The sequence below is a fragment of the Cervus elaphus genome, chromosome 30 (genome assembly GCF_910594005.1).
Source record: "Cervus elaphus chromosome 30, mCerEla1.1, whole genome shotgun sequence".
In the NCBI taxonomy this organism is placed as follows: domain Eukaryota; kingdom Metazoa; phylum Chordata; class Mammalia; order Artiodactyla; family Cervidae; genus Cervus; species Cervus elaphus.
This window is the reverse complement of record NC_057844.1, coordinates 14,463,332-14,484,506: the sequence shown is the minus strand read 5'-3', so window position 1 is coordinate 14,484,506 and position 21,175 is coordinate 14,463,332. Positions and strand designations below refer to the sequence as shown.

Here is a 21,175-nt window from a genome sequence, read left to right as displayed (position 1 = left end):
ATCCAGTGTCATCTCTCTTAAGGTCAGCTGTTTTGCAACTTTCATGCTATCTGCAGCCTTAATACCCCTTAATCATGTAAAATAACATATTCACAGATTTGTGTTAGCCTCTCACATGTGGTAGTAATTTTTCATTGGTTGCCAAACATGAATTTCACCTTATTAGGTGTGGGTATATTTTTATCCCTCTATATATCTTTGAGGTTTATTCCAGGAAACATTTAAGTTAATTGGAAATAGTCTTAACCTTTTAAGTCTTGCTTTGAAGCTGGCTCAGCTGGTAAAGAATCTGCCTGCAATGTGGGAGACCTGGGTTCAATTTTTGGGCTGGGATGATCCCCTGGAGAAAGGAAGGGTTACCCACTCCAGTATTCTGGTCTAGAGAATTCCATGGACTGTGTAATCCATGAGGTCGCAAAGAGTTAGACACGACTGAGTGACTTGCACTTGAAGCGTTATTAATCTAGGTTTAATTTTGCCCTACCGATGAGGCCATACCATTCAGAGTATTCTACCCAATACCTTAAGAATTGTGAGACTTTTCTAACTATAGCTGATGAGGACACAAACTCTCCCCAGCCTTTGTGGTCACCATGGATTATTTCTTCCAGTCCTTTTCAGTGGTTCGTCTCTTGGCCTTGAATAGTGTCCTCATGTGCATTTATCACCAGTCCTCAGCAGAAGTCTTGAAGTGGGTCCTCTTAAGTCTCTGAGCTGTGTTTGTGGGTGTGCGTGTGTATACATGTCTGTAGTTCTTTTCTCCAGCACTCTGCCCTGCAAGCTCTGACAGACTTGACTTCCCCAGACCGCCTATCATATCTTCACTCGAGGAAGCTGCAGGGCTCTTCCCTGTGCTGCGTCCTGAGAACTCTCTCTTGGAAGTACTGAGTGGGTACTTGGGAGTCACATGGCTCGCCTTGTTTGTTTCCCTGTCTCTTAGGAATCATCGTCTCATCCTGCCTGATGTCCATTATCTGAAAACCACGTTTCATCTGTTTTATCTGGCTTTTTCGTTGTTTCAGGTGGGAGAGCATTTTCAGTCTCTGTTACTCTCATCTCGCCAGAAGCAGAAGTTTAAACATTTGCCACATTTTCCATTTGGATAAGGGCAACAATGATACCCAAATATTTAACAACTGTTAGGTCTTGGGCACTGACCAAACAACAGATGCTGGCCTGAAGTGGTGATATGGCCATCCTGGTGTTTACCAGCTAAAGGTCAGTCCTGTGTAGTGATGAAACCCCGTAATCCATCCATTTCAGGGGCTTGTCATTGACAGTCCTGAAGTCACAAAAGGAGTTTTGCAGTAAGATTGACCTGGCTTTGCCTTCTGACTCAGCCATTGCTAAGTGGCCACCTGACTTAAATTTCTTCCCGTCCTTAATTTCTCATGCACTGCTGTAGACAAGGTGAATCTCTACAACTTGGATAAAGGTTGCCAAGGTCCCTGGCATCTTTCTGGGCCCCTAGGATACTCAGTAAAAGTGAGAACCCTTCCAGACCCTAACCAAACCTTCTTCCATGGTCCACATGTGTTCTTCAAGGCCAGCCACAACTCAGAGGGCAATTCATCCAAAAAGAAAGAGGGGAATATACCCAGGAGTTATTTGTGGAGGGAAAAGGCATGAAAGAGATGGTGAAGAAGCAGAAAACGGGGTAGTGATCACCATAACTCAGAAAATCTCCCAGGCAAGCTGGTATAAAGTCAGTCCCAGGGGGAGCTGGTGTCCATGGCCACAGGACAGGTCAGTGTTAGGAGGTCCAGGCCCAGCCAGGTGTAGAAGGGTAACACAAGGGGAGAGGTACCTGAATTCACTTCTGAAAGCTTGGCAGGAGTATGACCTGCATCCTCCCAGTGCATCCTTCTCTCCTCCTTCAGGTGATAACATTCCGGAGCCATCCTAGCAGAGCCCCTTGACAGTGTGAGGGACACCTGTGGGACTAGGTTTCTCTGGCATCATTCTCAGGGTTTGGGATTTCCTGCTCACCTACGTGGCTCTCTTTTCACCATCCACTGTCAATGAATCACGTAACGTCACCTGTACCGTCAGCCCTTTCATTTCATTTCAAGATGCTTTTCAAGAGAGGAAGGTCCTTTGTATTTGTCACTTTATTCTCTCTGGAAGTTTCTGTCCCGTTGGAACCATGAAGCCCAAACCCTTGTTTTCAATGTCTTTGTGCCCCCAGCACCCAGCTGAAGCTCTGTGCACAAGTGCTTGGTGATGATGGTATTTAATAAGGGTACCACAGAGTTCTCTGATCACGCCGTCGAGTCAGGGCTGGTGCTGCTGTTCCGTCACTAAGTCCTGTCAACTCTTGCGAGCCCGCCAGGCTCCTCTGTCCATGGGATTTCCCAGGCAAGAATACTGGAGTGGGTTGCCATTTCCTTCTCCAGGGAATCTTCTCAACCTAGGGACCAAACCAACCCACATCTCCTGCATGGGCAGCTGGATTCTTTCCCTCTGAGCTACCTGGGAAGCCCCAAGTAAGGTCCCAGAATCAAACCTCATGATTCACACTTGATACATCCTCCCAGTTCACTCTATGATTTTAGCTTAACTTAGCTCTGTTTGTGCAATAGACACTTTATGCAGAAATTATTCCTTTCCCTTACACCTCTGTCCCATCACTATGTGATGGAAGGAAGAAAAATAACTGTGATCAAGGTCTCAGATCCTTTTGACTGAATTACCACATGTGTTTGGAAAAAAAAAATGTGTTACGATCTGTTTTTGTTATAGTCAAAAGAAAAAATCCATAATTGAATAAGGGTCTGAATGCCCGAGCTAGCATTTCTACTCTGGCTTTTCTGGCAGACGGAGATGCCCCGTTCGGTTTCAACCAGCAGCTGTCGGTTAGCAGAGCCTCGGACTCCGTCCCTGACAGCTCTGTACCTCCATCTTCCACTCCAGGGATGCTTTTGATATAAACTCAGCCTGATGGAGGCCTGTTGATCCAGAATGGCCCCAGAACTAAGAAGAAGAGAAAGATACATAGTAACACAGATAAAGAAACAAAACACCAGGCCATCCTCTGCCCTCAAAGAATCATTTGATAAATGTGGTAAAAATGAGAGCTGTCCAAAGTGCAGCTTCAGCCCCGAGGGGCAGCCGCTGTCTGACTTGGGAATGTGTTTACAGAAGAACTCTGTGTTCAGACTTGGGGACACAGTGGCTCAGCTAGGCAGATATTTACAATGAGAAGGCTCCTTGTCCTTCAGAGTGTGGACCGGCTCTTTGCACAGAGATGGCGCGGATGCTGTGTAGGACAGCATCCTCCCGAACTCTGCTGCCACTTTCTTATGCAGCCACGGCCCACGCATCTGTGTCACAGTACTGAGCACCGCGGAGCCAGGGGTCCGGGCTTATCTCTGCTCCCCCAGCCACTAGCACATGACTTAACATCCTTGTAGATAACGAACGAGCAGAGATCTCAGAGGGACCCAGGACAGTAGATTGCTCAGCTCCTCAGTGTTTCCAGCTGTAAAACTGAGTGATGGCCCTAACGTGGAGGATGGCATGACTGTGTTGGCACCATAGGTTACAATGAGAAGAAAGAGGATGTACCCCCCGCCACACACACACACATCATGCCCCCTCCCCTCCCCCTCCTCCTTCCTGTCTGCTCTTTAAAGCACAATATATACAAAATAATATATTGAGTTCTCTTTCTGCACAGGAGAAGCACTTAGCACCATTGTGGAGCCCCAGAGGCCTCTGAAGTGGAAAAAATTCTAACCATAATTTACATTTGGATGTTGCTTTCGGGTTTGTAAATGGCTGGCACATAAATGTCCATCATGACATCTGGCGTCCGCAGTGACAGTGGGAGCTAGGTAGGGCAGACGGGCGCCTCAGGTCCGCAGTGAGGAGCCTGGGGTGGACGTGGGGCCGAGCCCTGCATGTCGAGCATCCCGGCTCTCCCCCTGTGCCCTGGGTTTTCTGGAAGACTGCAGGCAAATACACCCTCACCGCAGCCAGGAGGGGATGGTCCACCATCTGCCTCTCTTCCGAGTCCAGGGATGCTGTGGGCAAATGTCTTCAGTCTCCCAAAGCCCAGCCTCGTCCCTCATGTTTAAGGGGGGAACAATCTCAGAGAGACGTAAGGAGCACTAGCTCATTAAATGATGGAGAAAGGACATTGAAAAGATAGTGTTGCATAAAGGCTTAGTGACAGTTCAAAACAAGAGGCCTCTGGGAATGAGCGTGAGTTAGCAGACGTGGACCCGCCCCCCCTCCAAATGAAGAGCAAAAACATTCTGTGTATTTACAACTGGACAGAAAGTAATTTCAAATGAAGATCTGTGGGCTAGTCTCTGCTCCTCCCCCTGAACTCTCCAGGAAAAAAAAAAAATTTACGATCTATTTTTCATACCGAGAATGAGTTCTCTGAGTTTTTCATATTGAGGGATTGACACCATGGAGGAAGACTTGACCAAAACATGTTGTTCGGACATGTTCCTCAAAGTCTAATACCACGTTCAGCCCAAAAGGCTGAATTCATTTTAAATGGCAATTTCTTAGCAAAATTATTCTGCCTTAGTTTACTTCTCTGAAAAAGTCAGCCCCTGAGATTTCTCAGGACATCGCTAGAAATGATAGGCTATCAGAGTATGGTTTGGCATTTTCTAAATTAAAATTCACATTAGCATGTAAATAATTAAATCTGGCCAGAGCATCAGATGTAACAAAGTATTTTTAAAGTCTGGCACTGAGCAGTTTTAATTCATTTAAAGACTGTGTGTGTGTATAAAGAAGCTTAATAACATAGACATGTTCATTTAAGTTAATAAAACAGGATTACAAAGGGAAAAACTAAATTTAAGGAGAAAGCAGACATGCCAGATATATGAATAGCGCAATGGTGTGTTTGGGTATAGCACCTAATATTCCTGCAGAGAAAGCTGAGTGTAAACAGCTCTGAATTCTGTAATTCTCATTTCCAGGCACAGAAAAATATCTTGGGTCCTCAGGGGCAGAGAGGAGTTTTTCCCTGGTACTAAACTTGCAGAGAAATGTTTCCTGTGGGAAACTGTACGGCTCTACCCACTCAGTTGTTTACCTAGAAAAGAGCCTCCTGATTTCCACCTAAAGAATTACTTCTTGGAATTGAGATAGATAATAGAACATCACCTGAGAAGACTGCAGGATGCCTTTTTTTTTTAAAAGGAAGGACACCCAGGCGATATTGTACCATGTACACGGTGTAACACACACGCGTGCTCCACACCTGCCGTCCTCAACCGTTTCAGCTCTAGGGACCGGTTTTGTGGAAGACGATTTTTCCACAAACCAGGGAGAGGGGGACGGTCGCATTACATTTATTGTGTTCTTTATTTCTCTGATTGTTACACTGTGATATATAATGAAATAACCACAGCTCACCTCAATGCAGAATCGGATCGTCAGGCAGTAGATTTTCGTGAAGAGAGTACAGCCTGGATCCCCCGCATGCGCAGTTCACAGAAGGGTTCACGCTCCCATGAGAATCTAAGGCCACCGCTGATCTGACGGGAGCCAGAGCTCAGGCGGCGATGTGAGCGATGGGGAGTGGCTGTGAACACGGATGAAGCTTGGCTCTCCCGCTCACCACTCAGCCTCCTGCTGGGCAGCCCAGTTCCTAACAGGCCGTGGACTGGTATCAGTCCGTGGCCCAGGGGTTGGGGACCCCTGCTCTGCACACACAAATACATGTAATACTCATGGTTGAATGATTAGCTAGTATGTATCAAGCATTTCTTATATTCCAGGCACTCTTCCAAGCCCTTTATGCGTTTTATGTAAGCCTCACGACCACCCTATCAAGATAAGTACCATTTTTATTCCTCTTTCTGCAGATGAAGTATGGAGATAGGCTAGTTAGCTGGACAGGAGGGCAGGCCTGCCCTTGAATTCAGGACTTGGAGCACTCCCTAATCCTTTGCGGTCTTTGTTTGATTTCTTTCTTTTCCATGTTCGACTCTTATTTTCCCCCTTATTTCCTCATTGCTACCCAGAGTCTACATTTCCTTCCCCCCCCATATTTATTTCCCCCCATCTTTGTTTTTCCTTTAATTGAGCATAATATAAAATGATAGATAGTGTCTATTAAATATGGCTTATGTTCCCTATGTAAAATGTTAGCAGTAGATGAATCTGGATTTTATTTCTACCTCTTTTGTAAGCTTGCTTTGATAAAGTGGCTCTTACTTATGCCATTAAATTATAGCATTCCCTTTGGCGAGAAAGTAAGTTGTAGTAAAAAAAAAAAAAAAAAACAGTACCCATTCCTGTCCTGAATTTTTCAAGTGCACCCAAGCAAATTGACTTTGTACGAATTTAGATGATGCCGTATTACACTCCTGCCTCTCCATCCCATGGCTCTAGGATCAGGTCTGTGCTTTGCAGCCATGAGCGGGCAGGAGGGTGTTAAACGCCACCCGGCCAGGCACTGAGACCTGTCCTGTCAGTGTCTTCCGTGGTCTTGAGCACCCCCTCGCTCCTCTGCCTCTCAGAGTCATTATTGGTAAAGTGTGAGTAACAATCACATCATTTTCCGGTGATATTAAGAAGAATGACTGGCAGAAACCCTCATCGCTCTCACTGTTCAGTTAATAAGCTAAATATCAATATAAAGAACCCCAGGTATCATCTGCTCTAGAATCTTACATGAATCTGTGCCGTGACCCTACGGTTCTAACCGCCATGCGTTACCTTGTCTCATCCCTTTAGTAGGAACTCTTGTCAATTCTGTGCATTTTTCAGTTTCTTTCATTTACTTCACAAATATTTCTTGAGGGTGACACCAGGTGCCAGGGACTGTATTAGACCCGAGAGTTAAGGTGATATTCCCACAGTGGAAAAATTAAATTAATATTAGATTAGCCTGTGATTTAAATACAACACATGATTTGAAGTTTCCTTTAGGAGTGTGAAGTGTTTACTTTTAAAATAGGCTCTATCTTCTCTCCAAGTCCACAGCCCTGTGCTGACCTTATTGAAAGAGACCAACTATGTGTTCCTTCAGCCCCTTCAAACAGTAAGTTTAAATCGAAACCTACATAAATTGTTTAAAATAATATGCTAAAAAAAAAAGAAAAAAAAAATAATATGCTGCGAATGTTTTCTTTGAAGCTACACATTAAATACACTTTCCTTTGTTCCTGTTTAAATTTATGAGATGTTACCTATCTCCCACATGCCTCTGCAACTGAAACTAAGGTTGATAAATAAAATCAAAAGGTTAGGTCTATATTGCCTTGGAAAGATGCTGGTTTCAAAGGGAAGATCTCTATAAAGACATTCCAAGGCTGTGAAATACCACCTCTGCTGTCATGATAGTTGGCTACAGCGGGCTTTATATCAATATCATGCCTGGCAATTACCCTGACTTCAAAGAAGAGGAAACATCTCTACAGAATGAAGAGGCATTGAACCCCAGAAACAAATGTGTGAACATAACTCTCTAGCCTTCCCACGTACACATGGAGTGTCCCCACACCTTGGAAAGGTGGATAAATGGATAAATAAATGGGTAAAAATTAAGGACTGCTTCTTCTGTGCTTGACTGAATAGTCAAAAATATTTCTCAACGTTCAACAGTGTTCCGTCTCTACTTTCTGCTCCCACGCCGTGAGCCTGTCAGTGAGGACAAAGCCAAGAACACCACGAGCCTATTCAGTCCTTTTTCCCCCATCATTATGTAACAGCCCTGCTGTATGAAGTCACTTAACATCGTACAGAGAGAAAATTAATCATCGGCTAATGAGCTAGGGATGTGAAAAGTTTAAAAGAAGTAATTTAGAGGCCCCAATTAGGGTCTATTCTTGTGGGCCTCCTGTGAGCATCACTGGCTGATCCCAGGTCCAGGGGGGTGAGAAGGGGATGCAGGAAGACAGCAGAGGTGGGGGAGGGCAGGAGAAGAGGGAGGAAGGGAAAAGAAGCTCCTGGGCAGACAAAGAGGCCTTCCCAGCGCTCCCGATGAGAGCTAATGCAAGCCTAAATAGCCATGGGGAGGAAAAAGATGGTGTAGAAAACCCGTCAAGGGTAGGTCTGTCTAAAAGGCCTACCCTGGATATTTGCCTACAAGAGGTTACAAACCGGAAACTGAGAGGAAGGTCAGGTACCAGCGAAATAAATAGGAAAGGGGCTTCCCTGGTGGTCCCGTGTTTAAGACGCCACACTTCAAATTCAGGGGGACACGGGTTTGATCTCTGGTCGAGGATCTAGGAGATCCCACTCGCCACGTGATGTGGCCCCCCAAAAATGGAAAACCCTGCAGTTCATCTGCTGAAGAACATCTCGTCAGACTGGAGTAGGACAGATGTCCTATACACTGTAAATAGTTTCCCGTGGAGAACATTCAGACAAGACACAAGCGGGAGAGTGCCAGGAGGCCACAGAGAGGGAAGAGAACTCAGTGCGGTCCCATCGCCTCATGGCAAATAGATGCGGAGACAGTGGAAACAGTGACAGACTTTTCTTGGGCTCCAAAATCACCGCAAATGGTGACTGCTGCCATGAAATTGAAATATGCTTGCTCCTTGGAAGAAAAGCTGTGACCAACCTAGACAGCATATTACAAAGCAAAGACATTACTTTGCCAACAAAGGTCCGTCTAGTCAAAGCTATGGTTTTTCCAGTAGTCATGATGGATGTGAGAGGTGGACCATAAAGAAAACTGAGTGCTGAAGAATTGATGCTTTTGAACTGTGGTGTTGGAGAAGACTCCTGAGAGTCCCTTGGACTGCAAGGAGATCCAACCAGTCAATCCTAAAGGAAATCAGCCCTAAATATTCATTGGAAGGACCCATGCTGAAGCTGAAGCTCCAATACTTTGGCCACCTGATGCAAAGAACTGACTTATTCGAAAAGACCCTGATGCTGTTAAACATCAAAGGCAGGAGGAGAAGGGGACAACAGAGGATGAGATGGCTGGATGGCATCACCGACTCGATGGACATGAGTTTGGATAAACTCCGGGAGTTGGTGATGGACAGGGAGGCCTCGTGGGCTGCAGTCCATGGGGTCACAAAGGGTCAGACACAACTGAGAGAAGGAAGTGAACTGATGAGTTCCCAAGGAAGTAGGGGTCAGCCTGTGTGCCAGGAGACTTGGCAATGGCCCTCAAAACTGGAGCCAATGAAAAACAAAGTGTTTAGAAGAAAAATGCATTAAGGGGAAGGCAACTAAATGGGATATGTCTAAGGGCATCTTCTCTCCTGTGGCCAAGCGTGACCTGCAAAAAGAAATTTGCCGGGGAATCGGATGGGGCGGGAACTTACTGAAAGACTTGTCCTGCCTTTGTATAAAATGCTCAAGGCCCGGGAGGGAACGTTCAAGACAGGCTGCTGCTGCTAAGTCGCTTCAGTCGTGTGTGACTCTGTGCGACCCCATAGACGGCAGCCCACCAGGCTCCTCCGTCAAGAAGGAGGAGAACCTAAAAAACACAGATCGGGGAAAACGCAGTGCAGAACACACGTCTGTCTTGTTTCACAGCGCCCATTGCAGTGCTGCACAACAGCACCCTGAGGAGACAAGACGCGTGTTCCAGTTGACTGAGGTCCTCCGAAGGATGTCACCTTTGTGACGGAACTGCCAGACAGACCCAGATCACGAGCGGACATGAAGCTGTGGGCGCCGCCTGGCACAGAGCGGGCGCACCAACGTGACCACTGTCTTTCAGTCCGATGCACCCAGTCAGCAAAACTGCAGAGTTCAGAATTCAGAACAGGAGTGAGCACTCCTGATCAGAGGGGCCGGTGTCTGCATGGCCTGTTTCTGGGGAAAAGCCCCAGACCTCAGGAGAGGGGGCCTTCAAGGACAGTCACACGTAGAAGGACTATGGGAGCAGGAGGCCCAGGGCAGCCGAGAGGAAGCTCAGGTGTTCATGTGACCTTCTGCCATGGGTTTGAGCAATAAAGGTAGGAGAGAGAACTCAACCGAAGAATAGCCCCGGAGCACAGGCCAAAGACAGCAGATAGATCATTGTTGTTTTCAGTCGTGTCTGACTCTTTGCAACCCCATGGACAGCAGCACGCCGAGCTCCTCTGTCCTCCCATCTCCCAGAGTTTGCTCAAACTCTGTCTATTGAGTCGGTGATGCCACCCAACCATCTCATCTTCTGCCACCACCTTTTCCTCCTGCCCTCAATCTTTCCCAACATCAGAGTCTTTTCCAGCGAGTCAGCTCTTTGCGTCAGGTGACCAAAGTATTGGAGCTTCTGCATCAGTCCTTCCAATGAATGTTCGGGGTTAATTTCCTTTAGGATTCACTGGTTTTATCTCCTTGCTGTCCACGGGACTCTCGAGAGTCTTCTCCAGCACCACAGTTCAAAAACATCAATTCTTCTCCACTTATCAGTCAGTATCTCGTTGTGAAAACCATTAGATGGACTTTCTTAGCAGTCCAGTGGTTAAGACTCAGCTTCCAATGCTCATGGTGTATGGGTTCAATCCCTGGTGGGAGAGTTAAGATCCCACATGCCTCCAGGCCAAAAAACTGAAACATAAAACAGAAGCAATATTGTAACAAATTCAATAAAGACTTTATAAAATGATCTACATAAAAAAAAAAAAGTTGGACAACAGAATGGGTTAGAGGTAGCAAATATAGAGGTTGCTATCACGAGATATATCTCAATAAAGGCAGGATGCAGAAGTGTTGGACACTGCAAATGTACAGTGACCAAGCCCAGGACTTTTGATGCCAGTTCTAACTGTCCGCCTCTTCAGCTCTGTTGCTTTGGGCAAGTCACTTCACCTCTCTGGGCCTCAGTTTTCTCATCTCCAAATCAAGATGGTAGGACTAGGAAATGCCCGAGTCCCCTGCAGCTCTGAAATGTAATGGTCTGCAGCAATGCCCAGTGGCCTTTGCTTCCTTGTCTAATCGAACCCATCCTGCCTGGCAGGCACCGACCGCCGTCTTTATGCCTCACTGGTGAGGTTGTTGTGTCCGAGGAGTGTGTTCTGCAAGCCCAGGGGACACAGAGCGGCTCCCTTGGAGTGTGACAGCTCGGGCCTCTGCACCCAAATTGCTCTGGCAGCAAATTCAAATCCCCTGGCCCCCAGTGGGAATGAATTTCCCAGAACCTTTGATGGGCTTTTACCTCCCACTCCATCAGAACATGTATGGTTCCCACGTGCAGGTTACTAGAAAGATCTGACAGAGCCCTTCCCAGCCGTCAGTTCTTCTCTGCACCAGTTTTGGTCAGAAGTTTTGAAAATCCCGTTCACTTGGCGTCATGTCGTATTTGCAGACATGGGCACAGATCTTCTGTCTCAAGTTAGCTGTTGGCAGCTGCGTTTCCTCTAACTGCCAGCGTTGCATCTGCTGTACGAGGAGACAGAGGGCTTTATTGATGGGATGAGGTCTTTGTTTATACGGCCGTGCACAGCTGGGCGAGGCTCCAGGAGCTTGCTTTGGATATGTACCTTGGGATTAAATGGCACACACATCTCTCCACCTCCTGGTCTCTTCGGGAAGATCACAGCGGCATTTTCAATTTTGCTTTCCTAAAGATTCTGCTAGTTCATGTGCATGCTAAGTCACTTCAGTCATGTCCAACTCTTTGTGACCCCATGGACTGTAGCCCACCAGACTCCTCTGTTCATGGGATTCTCCAGGCAAGAATACTAGAGTGGGTAACTGTGCCCTCCTCCAGGGGGTCTTCCCAACCCAGGGATCAAACTTGTGTCTCTTACGTCTACCTGCATAGACAGGCAGGTTCTTTACCACTAGCATCACCTGGGAAGCCTCACTTAACTGTTTAAAAGTACACTATCACATTAACGTACAGTCTGTGTGATCAAGTTGTTCTCCAGAAATATATGGCAGTCTTCAAGGATTGTTTTTCCACAGAGGAAAAACTGAAGGGCAGTTCTGCCTCCAGGGGACTGGCTTTGAACACTTCTTCAAAGAGAATATTTAGAACTATCTTTGTGTTTCTGATCCTGATAAGGATATTGTGGGAATACCTTTTTTATACGCCTAGTGCATATGTAGAGGCCATCCTTTTTAAGACTCAGGTCAGCTGTTACACCCCTCTTGGGATCCTTCAATGATGCTGTCCCTTTGGATCAGTTTCCTAGGGCTGTCAGAACAGAGAGCAGAGGGGGAGGGCTTAAAGCAGAAATGTCTTCACTCACGGTTTTGGAGGCGAGACGTCTGGAATCGAGGTGTTGGCAGGGCTGTCCTATCTCTGAAGGATCTAGAGGAGAATCTGTTTCACACCTTCCTCCTAGCTGCTGTTTTTCATCAGTGGTCCGCGGGATTCCTTGGCTTGTGGCCTCCTCATCTCAGTCACTGCTTCCATCTTTGTGTGTCTGTCTGTGTCTCTCCTTCTCTTATAAGGACACCAGTCATGTTAGATAGGGCCCACCCTAAGCAGAGTATGACCTTACCTTAACTTGATCACATCCACAAAGACCCATTTCTAAATAAAGTCACATCCTCAGCTTCCTAGGGGAATTAGGAATTCAACATACCTGTTCGGGGGACACAGTTTAAGCCATAACACCCCTGCCCCAAATGGGTTCTGATGCCCCCTTCTTTGTATTTCCATAGCACCTCTTATTTAATTGTTCTGTAACAGTTCTCACACGATACTGTCATTTTCTATGTAGTTGTTTCTGCCACCAGACTGTTGCTTTCCCTAAGAAAGGACTCCCGTCTTTGTCTTTGCAGGTCAAGTACCTAGACAAAGTCCAGCACCTAGTAGGCACTCAAATGTTAGTCAAATGGAATTTATCATCATCATGATTTTTAAAAAAATTTTTTTTTATTTTTATGTATGTATTTATTTTTGGCTGTGCTGGGTCACGGAGAAGGAAATGGCAACCCACTCCAGTATTCTTGCCTGGAGAATCCCGTGGATCGAGGAACCTGGCAGGCTAGAGTCCATGGGGTCGCAGAGTCAGACACGACTGAGCTGACACCGCAGCACTGGGTCTCCATTGCTGTGCGGGCTTGTCTCTGGTTCCGGCGAGCCATGGCTGATCCCCGTTGCAGTGCATGGGCTTCCCATTGCAGCGGCCTCTCTTGCTGCAGAGTGCAGACTCTAGGATGCGTGGGCTTCAGTTTTTGTGGTGCATGGGCTCCACAGATGTGGTTCCCAGGCTCCAGAGCACAGGCTTAGGAGCTGTGACGCCTGGGCTTAGTCGTCATCGTTGTGCAGTCGCTAAGTCGTGTCCAACTCTGCAATCCCCTGGACGTTAGCACACCAGGCTCCCGTGTCCTCCACTGTCTCCCAGAGTTTGCTCAAGTTCATGTCCATTGAGTCAGTGATGCCGTCCAACCACCTCATCCTCAGTCGCCCCTTTCTCCTTCCTTCAATCTTTCCCAGCGTCAGGGTTTTTTCTAATGAGTTGGCTCTTTGCATCAGGTGGCTGAAGTATTGGAGCTTCAGCATCAGTCCTTCCAATGAATATTCAGGGTCGATTTCCTTCAGTTACTCTGAGTCATGTGGAATCTTCCCGGATAAGGGATGGAATCCATGTCTCCTGCATTGGCAGGTGGATTGTTTACCACTGAACCACCAGGGGAGTGCCGTGATGATGTTTTATGTGTATACAGTGTTGATAACATACTTACTTAAGATTACGTGAAGTAGTTATGAAAATCCATATTAGTGTTGTAGGCAACCGTTTCCATTTGTTGCATACTTACCATATGTTTGATGTTACATTAAACACTGTGGGTTTTCATTTAATCCTGTTTACTCCACCCAAGAGCATTAAGGTTGAAATATGATTATCTCCATTTTATGGCTATTATAAGTGAGATTTAACAAGGTTAATTCAATTTCCTGAGGTCGCATAGCCAGTATGTGGGAGACCCAGGGACCTGACCGTAGGACATCTGACTGCAGACTTGGGCATGCACATGTCCGTACACACCTGTCCTGTAGACCATCCTCTGATGCTCCCGTCTTGTGGATGTAGTGTGTCCAGTGTTCATGTTCACCTCCACCTAATGAAGATGCTGAAGCTTAGAGAAGTTAAGGAACTTAACTTCTGTTCACCTGGCTGTGCCCATATCTGTCTACTTCAAGATCACCCTTTTTAGCATCTTTTTCTTGTTGATCATGCTTTTCCTTGTTGATCATGAAATGACTTTTAAGGCTATTAAATGAAAGGCAGACCTGGGTTGGAAAAAGTATTCCCTTAATAATCCATGAACTTAAATGACCTTACGGAAGCAAGACTGCCATCAATTGCAGTGAGAAACCCTTGCAAAAAACAGTGTCACCATCCTCAACTCCAAGAAAAAGAATGTCCCCATATATCATGTGGTTTCTCTGTCAAGTGATGACAGATCATGTTTGGAGTCAATACTTCTTGTGAAAGGAGGGGAGTTACTGCACATCTGTCGGGACCCCTCCAGCCTGTCTCTGCCTGTGCATGTCTGGGCCCTGAACCCCACACCTCTGGTAGGAGGAAGGGGACCCCAGCACCCTGCTTCTGGGACTCAGCATCCTGCTGGGTTGACCTGGCAGTACCCTGCCCTGTACTCTAGGGCATCTGCTTGCTCCTTCAAACCCCAGGCATCACTCCTGGTGTCCAGAGCCTGTCTTACTTCTCCAGCCTGAGTCTCCACTTAGGTAACCTGCCCGATTGCCTACTTTTTCTTGACCTGTGGCCCCGTAGTGGTGTTGCCAAACTCCAGTTTTGCCTGGAATGAGTCAGAACCGTGGACCAGGGTGGCTCAGGCTTTGTGACCTGCAGACAGTGTCTCCTGGCAAAGTCGGCCAGCCTGGCTTCATGTTTTGTCTGCTGCTCACGATCTCTCGCCATCACCAGACCCCGAATGCTACCAGTTGGCCTGATTCCCACCTTTTTTCTCGTTTCTTCCCTTAGAGCTCTGTGTCCTGCCTCCTGGGCTGCCCTTGTTCTTGGCACTGACGGTGTCCGTCCATCCACTCAGCCACAGTCCAGCCCACCCCTAACCTAGTTCTGTCCAGCCTTGACCATACTATTTATTGCCTTTCTTTCAAATGGGATCTAGTGTTCACCTTAAATACGAGGTTCTTTACTGAGGCAGTGCCTGGAAGGACAGAAAAGGGGCAAGCCACCGCTTGGGGCAGCTGTTGAAGAGTGCGGGAGGGATGGAGGGCAGCACAGAGCCCCGCCCGGGGCCCCTGGCTCAGCAGAGGGCACACCTGGCCCTCAGGGGCCGCCATCCGGTGATGGCAGACTGGCTCGAATGGCAAGATCCCCATGTTCCATCAGGCCACACCATCACATGCTCCCTGTACTGTGGCCCCGTGATTATTCAGACTTCTCCTATCAGGCTCCCCCTGGCTGGCCCCTTCCTGGACAACTCTTAGCCCTTGGAGCCTCAGTTCACATGTCCCAGCTCTTCTGCTGAGGATGGTCCTCATCCTTCCTGCTCTCTTCAAACTCTGATTTCTCCCAAGTGGGGAACGTGTTGCTGTTACCTGTGTAACTCCAGATCCGGGCAGTTGTATGTGCCCAGCACGTGTTGAATGAATGAACGAATGGATGGATTCAACTGCCTTACCTCAAAAGCCTGCAACACAAACCACAGGTCGCCCTCTGAAAAACGGTCATCTGATAGATAAAACACTAAACCGATTCAACAGGATTTTTGTTTCTGCTTTTGTCTTGTCCAATTGGAGAAAGACAAAACATTTTCTGAGCTTCAGCCTCGCTGTCTCTGTGATCGCAGCTAGCCATACAGAGAGCAGCTGGACCTGGCCTCAAGCTTGGCAATAAGTGATGCATCCTCTTGCTTAAGTACAGTTTCTAGAAGAAAGTTCTATTATATACTTGTCGTTGTTCAGTCACTCAGTCGTGTCTGACTCTTTGCAACCGAGTGGACTGCAGCACGCCAGCCTCCTCTGTCCTTCGCTGTCTCCCAGAGTTTGCTCAAACTCATGTACACTGAGTTGATGATGCCATCCAACCATCTCATCCTCTGCTACCCCCTTCTCCTCCTACCCTCAATCTTTCCCAGCATTGTCTTTTCCTGTGAATTGGCTCTTCGTATGAGGTGACCAGAGTATTGGAGTTTCAGCTTCAGCATCAGTCCTTGAAATGAATATTCAGGGTTGATTTTCTTTAGGATGGACTAGTTTAACTTCTTTGTCATCCAAGGGACTCTCAAGAGTCTTCTCCAGCACCACAATTCAAAAACATCAGTTCTTCAGCGCTCAGCCTTCTTTATGGTCCAACTCTCACATCTGTACATGACTACTGGAAAAACCACAGCTTTGACTATGTGGACCTTTGTCAGCAAAGTGATGTCTCTGTTTTTTAATACAACCTCTAGGTTTGTCATAGCTTAATTGAATTATTTCTTGCTGCAGTTTCCCACCTCCTCCCATTTTTCCCTGAGTGGAATTAGAGCTTACCATCTCTCAAGTTCAAAGCAAGACAAGGAACTGACTCTGAGAGCGTCCATTCTCTCCTCACCTTTGTCTTTTTATGCACGTGTCTCTCTCACACCTTCAAAACTTGTGCATTTTCTTTAATGCATTCATCCGTAACAGACTCCTGTGCTGTTTGAGAATACAGTTTTCATGTGCCCATACATTGTTAAAAAGTAATGGGTTCATAATATTTTAAGTCTAATCTTTCTTACCTCTTCCCCTCAAATACAGAATCTCAGATTCTTTGAGGTCCAACGTAATTTAAGCGCTAATTCTTTGCTAAGTGCTTTTCAGACTATTGCACTCACCATGCAGATTTCATTAACCCCTCCCCAATCTCTTTGTATTCATGTCTCATAAAAAGCAAAGTAACTCTTTGTGTATTCAGATATCTAGCTCAAGAGTTGTTAATCTTTTGTTTCTATTTCTGAAGATGTATTTATTTATTTGGCCTTAAAAAAAAAAAAAAAACAGAAGTCTGCTACAACTAAAAGAGAACTCAAGGGCTGGACCCCTTGTCTCATTTGGGGAACCATCTGGTTATTGTAATTCACGGAGCTCTCATTTCAGGGTTTGCAGTCCTGAGTGGTTTCAGCCTTAAATCACCCTGTGTTGGCAAACAATAGTAAGGGCCAGGCCAGGAAAGAAACAGACAAATCTCATGTATGGAATGAGATTAAATAAAGGCATCACCCTGCCAATATTCCCCTTGGCAATATGTCTATTTCTAATAGATTCTCCTTAGAAGCCAATATGTTATGTCAGTGATGATGACATTGGAAGCCATTCTATTCTGGAACTTCTCCTTTAGAATTGGCATCTGGATCAGAAGGCTATATCTTGATTTTTTTTTTTTTTAAGAGTAGAATACATTTGTAGTAGTGGCATGCATTATGTGAATGATAGTGTTGGGTCATTCTCAGTGGAAACTTTGAAGTGGTTATAAAAAGAGATGTATTTAAAACCAGAGCCAGAGACCTGGGCCCTCGTTCTGACTCTGCCATATGTTTGCTCTGTGATGTTAGAAATCTCACTTTGCTGCTTTAAGCCTTGATTCGTTTATCTGTGAAATGGGAATAAGACTGTGAAACTTCATGAACATTTCAGATGAATAACCAGAGTATTAGACCTGTCTCTGTCCCTTCCCAAGTGTTGATGTCATTTGTACCCCACTTTGTTTTGAGCAGTTGTCTGTGCAGAATCCTGAAGTCCTCAGAGGCTCGTGCTTGCAAAGACTGTCCAGTCCAAACCCCACGTGAGAGACCAAGAAACTGAGAACCACGATTATAGAAGTGCCTAGGATGTCAGGGTGACTGCTTTGAAAGACAGTGCTGCTTTGGCATTTACATGGAGGGTTTCTTTAAAAAACCAAAAAGCAAAAACCAAACCCAAAACCCCACCTCCTTTTACTGAAGTGAGGCTGATATGCAGTCAGATTAAATGGATCTCCTCATAAATGGGCCAGTGGTCTTCTTGGGGTCATAAATCAGGATCACCCTGCTTCTACCGTTCAGCCCAGAAGAGGAACGGAAACAGCCCAAGTAGCTGAAAGAAAGCTCTAACAGACTTCTTCCCGGAAAGGAAAAGTTGACGCTGGGCCTCTGTCCTGGCCTGTCTTAGTAAACAAAGCCTGGAGTTGTCCCTTCACCTGCCTCTGGGCTTAGCTGACCTGTCAGCTCAGGCAAGCAAAGAGTGAGGCCTCCCAAGAGCCTGCGGCACCAGCTGGGTATGAGAACCTCAGAGGGGAGGGGGCAGGAGGGAAGAAGGGGAATGAGCTAGAATAATGGTGGAGAAAAGAGAAATTAGAGAAGCAAACTTCATTCCCAAGGACGGTTGTGGAGGGTCACCAGGGCTACCTCCAGAGGCGTCTGAGCTGCTGATCTGCCTGCCTGGGAGCAGTACCACACCACCAGGGAGAGTATTTGTTATCTGAAAACAGAAGGATCCTCAGGAGAGAGATCTCCCTGCAGCTACTCACAAATTCAGTACACTGTAACAATCCCTACCCTTAGAAAGGCCTTACTAATTAAAAAAAAAAAAAATCCCTTTATATCCCTTTGAAATGACTTCCTTTATTATCACACTAAAAAAAAAATTCAGTGTTTATATTGGAAAACCCATCCTTTTTGTGCCCTTCCATTTTTATTGCAGGGCATAAAGCTGTATTTTTTTATTCAACAAATAAAGATTTCAGAAGGGCAGTCAGTTATTTGCTGATTAAATTAGAGGAAGAACGTGTGATTATCGAACAGAACTCGGAAATGTATATAGCTGATTTTATGCCCACACGTATCTAACCCATGGGCTGCCCGGGTGTCTCAGTGGTAAAGAACCCACCCACTGGTGCAGGAGCCGCAGGAGATGTGGGTTTGATCCCTGGGTCAGGAAGATTCCCTGGAGAAGGAAATGGCTACCCATTCCAATATTCTTGCCTGGAGAACCCCATAGACAGAGGAGCCTTTTGAGCTATAGTCCATGGGATTACAAAAAGTCAGATTCGCCTGAGTATGCAACCCAGCCTTCGTGATTATAATCACTCTTTGTTTTTTATTTCCTGGTTGGACCTGAATGCATGATTATAAAGTATGTACATCTAAACTGAACTTTTCTTAAATCTAGGTCATTTGGATAAGAAGCCTCTTTGGATAAAACCAGGTTGACAGTTGGATTCACTGGGCACTTCAGTGTTAAATATATTCTTCCCACCTCCTGGGTCATAAGGCAGTTACATCTGCATTGGAAGTTAAGAAACAGAAAATAGAGTTGACAATAATAGCAGAGCTTCCTGGTTCATGGTTTTGCACTCTAATATGCTATCTTCTGTCCTGCCGTGTTAATATTTTAAATAACATATCTTTTCCATGAAGCATTAAGTTCATCTTTACTCTTTACCTTTCTGTATTGCTATATTTATGCCAATGAGAAATTCATAAAAAAAAATAGAAAGCCTAAAGTCAAATCACCTTTGCAGGAAAACAGGAAAGTAACCACAAAAACTGATGTAAGATCCACCAACCAAAATGATATCTTATGTACTTTACAGACTCGATCTGTGTACCAGGCTTCGATCCAGGCCTCAACATGATGACTGGGATCACCCCTATTAATCCGATGATACCAGGCCTGGGGCTAGTACCACCCCCACCGCCAACAGAAGTGGCTGTCGTCAAAGAAATAATCCACTGCAAAAGTTGTACTCTTTTCCCTCAAAATCCAAGTAAGTGACATCTGTGAGAAGTATTTGATCATCAAGTTTTAATTTCTTTCTTTTTTTTTTAATACAGTATTCATTTTCCGATATGACTGAAAAGTTCTCCCACTTCGGTACGCAGAGCGGGGATCATGCTACAGAAGTCCTTTGTCTCTAGAACGGAACAAATCTGTGGGTTCCTGTGTCTTTCCAGGAGCTGAATCGACACCATGAAGGGCAAACGTGTGATTGGGGATGTATAGCCAGCATTAAGAATCTTTTTTTTTTTGCGCGCAATGAAGTCTAGCATTTGCTGCGGATCAGAGTGTGAAATATGTGAATACTTCCATCCATCTTCACAAATGCGTGAGAGAAACTCTGAAATGCATTTTGCTAGATGGAAAAGGGAATTAATTTGGCAGTTAGCAATTTTGGTGGGGGGAGACTGCATCTGCGAGCTCCTGGGCCAGATTGCCTTCACTTGAAGGAACATACATTTGATGAAGTGAATAGGCCAGTTGTGTTTTTTTTTTCTTAATTTAACTTCTGATACTAAGTTTATGGGCTTAAATAGCTGGAATTTTTTTTTATTCATATTAATCAGTGTTGCCTTTTTAAAGTGGACCTTCTAGAGAAGATTGCTTTAGTAATCTACATATAAACTAGGTAAAATGTTGTGACAGTGTACATTTTATCTTTTTATACAGCCTCCCTCAAATTTAGGAGTTTGCTCATTTAAATGTGAATAATTTTTTTTTGAAAGCGTATTTTTTTCAGGCCCAGTGTTTCCCAGCCAAGTAAGTACTGTGCCCGCTTTCAGGCTGTTTCCCGTTCTGCCTCGTCGCTCCATTATACCCCAGCAAGACAAAGCAGATAACCAGCCTCGGGTTTTCATCATGTTGTCATTTCATCATGCCTTGTACTTTGTGAAGGCTTCCTCCCTGCCCCCGCCGGTTTTCTGGGCTTCTGTATTATGAAGGAGAAATGAAATTATGCTCACATTTGCTTTATCTCTGTTCATGGACGGGCATAGCCACTCCGTAGAGAGGAGCAGAGAAGAGTGGAGAGGTGGGAATGAGGCAGGCACTGAAAACAGGACACACCCATCCGTGTCCGTCGCTCTAGACGTTCATCATCGCTCAGAATAGAGAAAGTTAGTCTGCGAGTGTGACTTTTGCCAGGTGAACCAGAGAAAAGAAAAAAAAAAAAATAGAGCAAAAATAAGTAAAAGGCAAAACATCCTGTGTTTTGTTGTGATTCTCAGATCTTCCACCCCCCTCCACAAGAGAACGACCTCCCGGGTGTAAGACTGTCTTTGTCGGAGGATTACCAGAAAATGCCACCGAGGAGATCATCCAAGAAGTCTTTGAGCAGTGTGGTGACATCACAGCGATTCGGAAAAGCAAGAAGAATTTCTGTCACATCCGCTTCGCCGAGGAGTTCATGGTTGATAAAGCCATTTACCTTTCTGGTACTTTGCATTACATAAGGGATTTTTCCCCCCCGGCACTTTGGTGATGTTTTGTGATATTAATACAAGCGTATTCCTTTTGGCCTTAATGCACAATAAAAGTGCTCACAGTTTGGGGCTGGAAAGGGGAAATTCTGCCTTTTCC

At 45.7% G+C, this 21,175-nt stretch overlaps 1 protein-coding gene across 1 annotated transcript in view; it reads left to right on the top strand.

The window, feature by feature from the left end:
* Nucleotides 1-21,175, top strand: part of ENOX1 (ecto-NOX disulfide-thiol exchanger 1) — a 477,511-nt gene that overhangs the window by 277,037 nt on the left and 179,299 nt on the right. The window contains exons 5-6 of the mRNA XM_043891694.1: nt 19,413-19,586; nt 20,824-21,030. Of these exons, the coding sequence (XP_043747629.1) occupies nt 19,413-19,586; nt 20,824-21,030 (381 nt within the window). The remainder of the gene's footprint in view (nt 1-19,412; nt 19,587-20,823; nt 21,031-21,175) is intronic.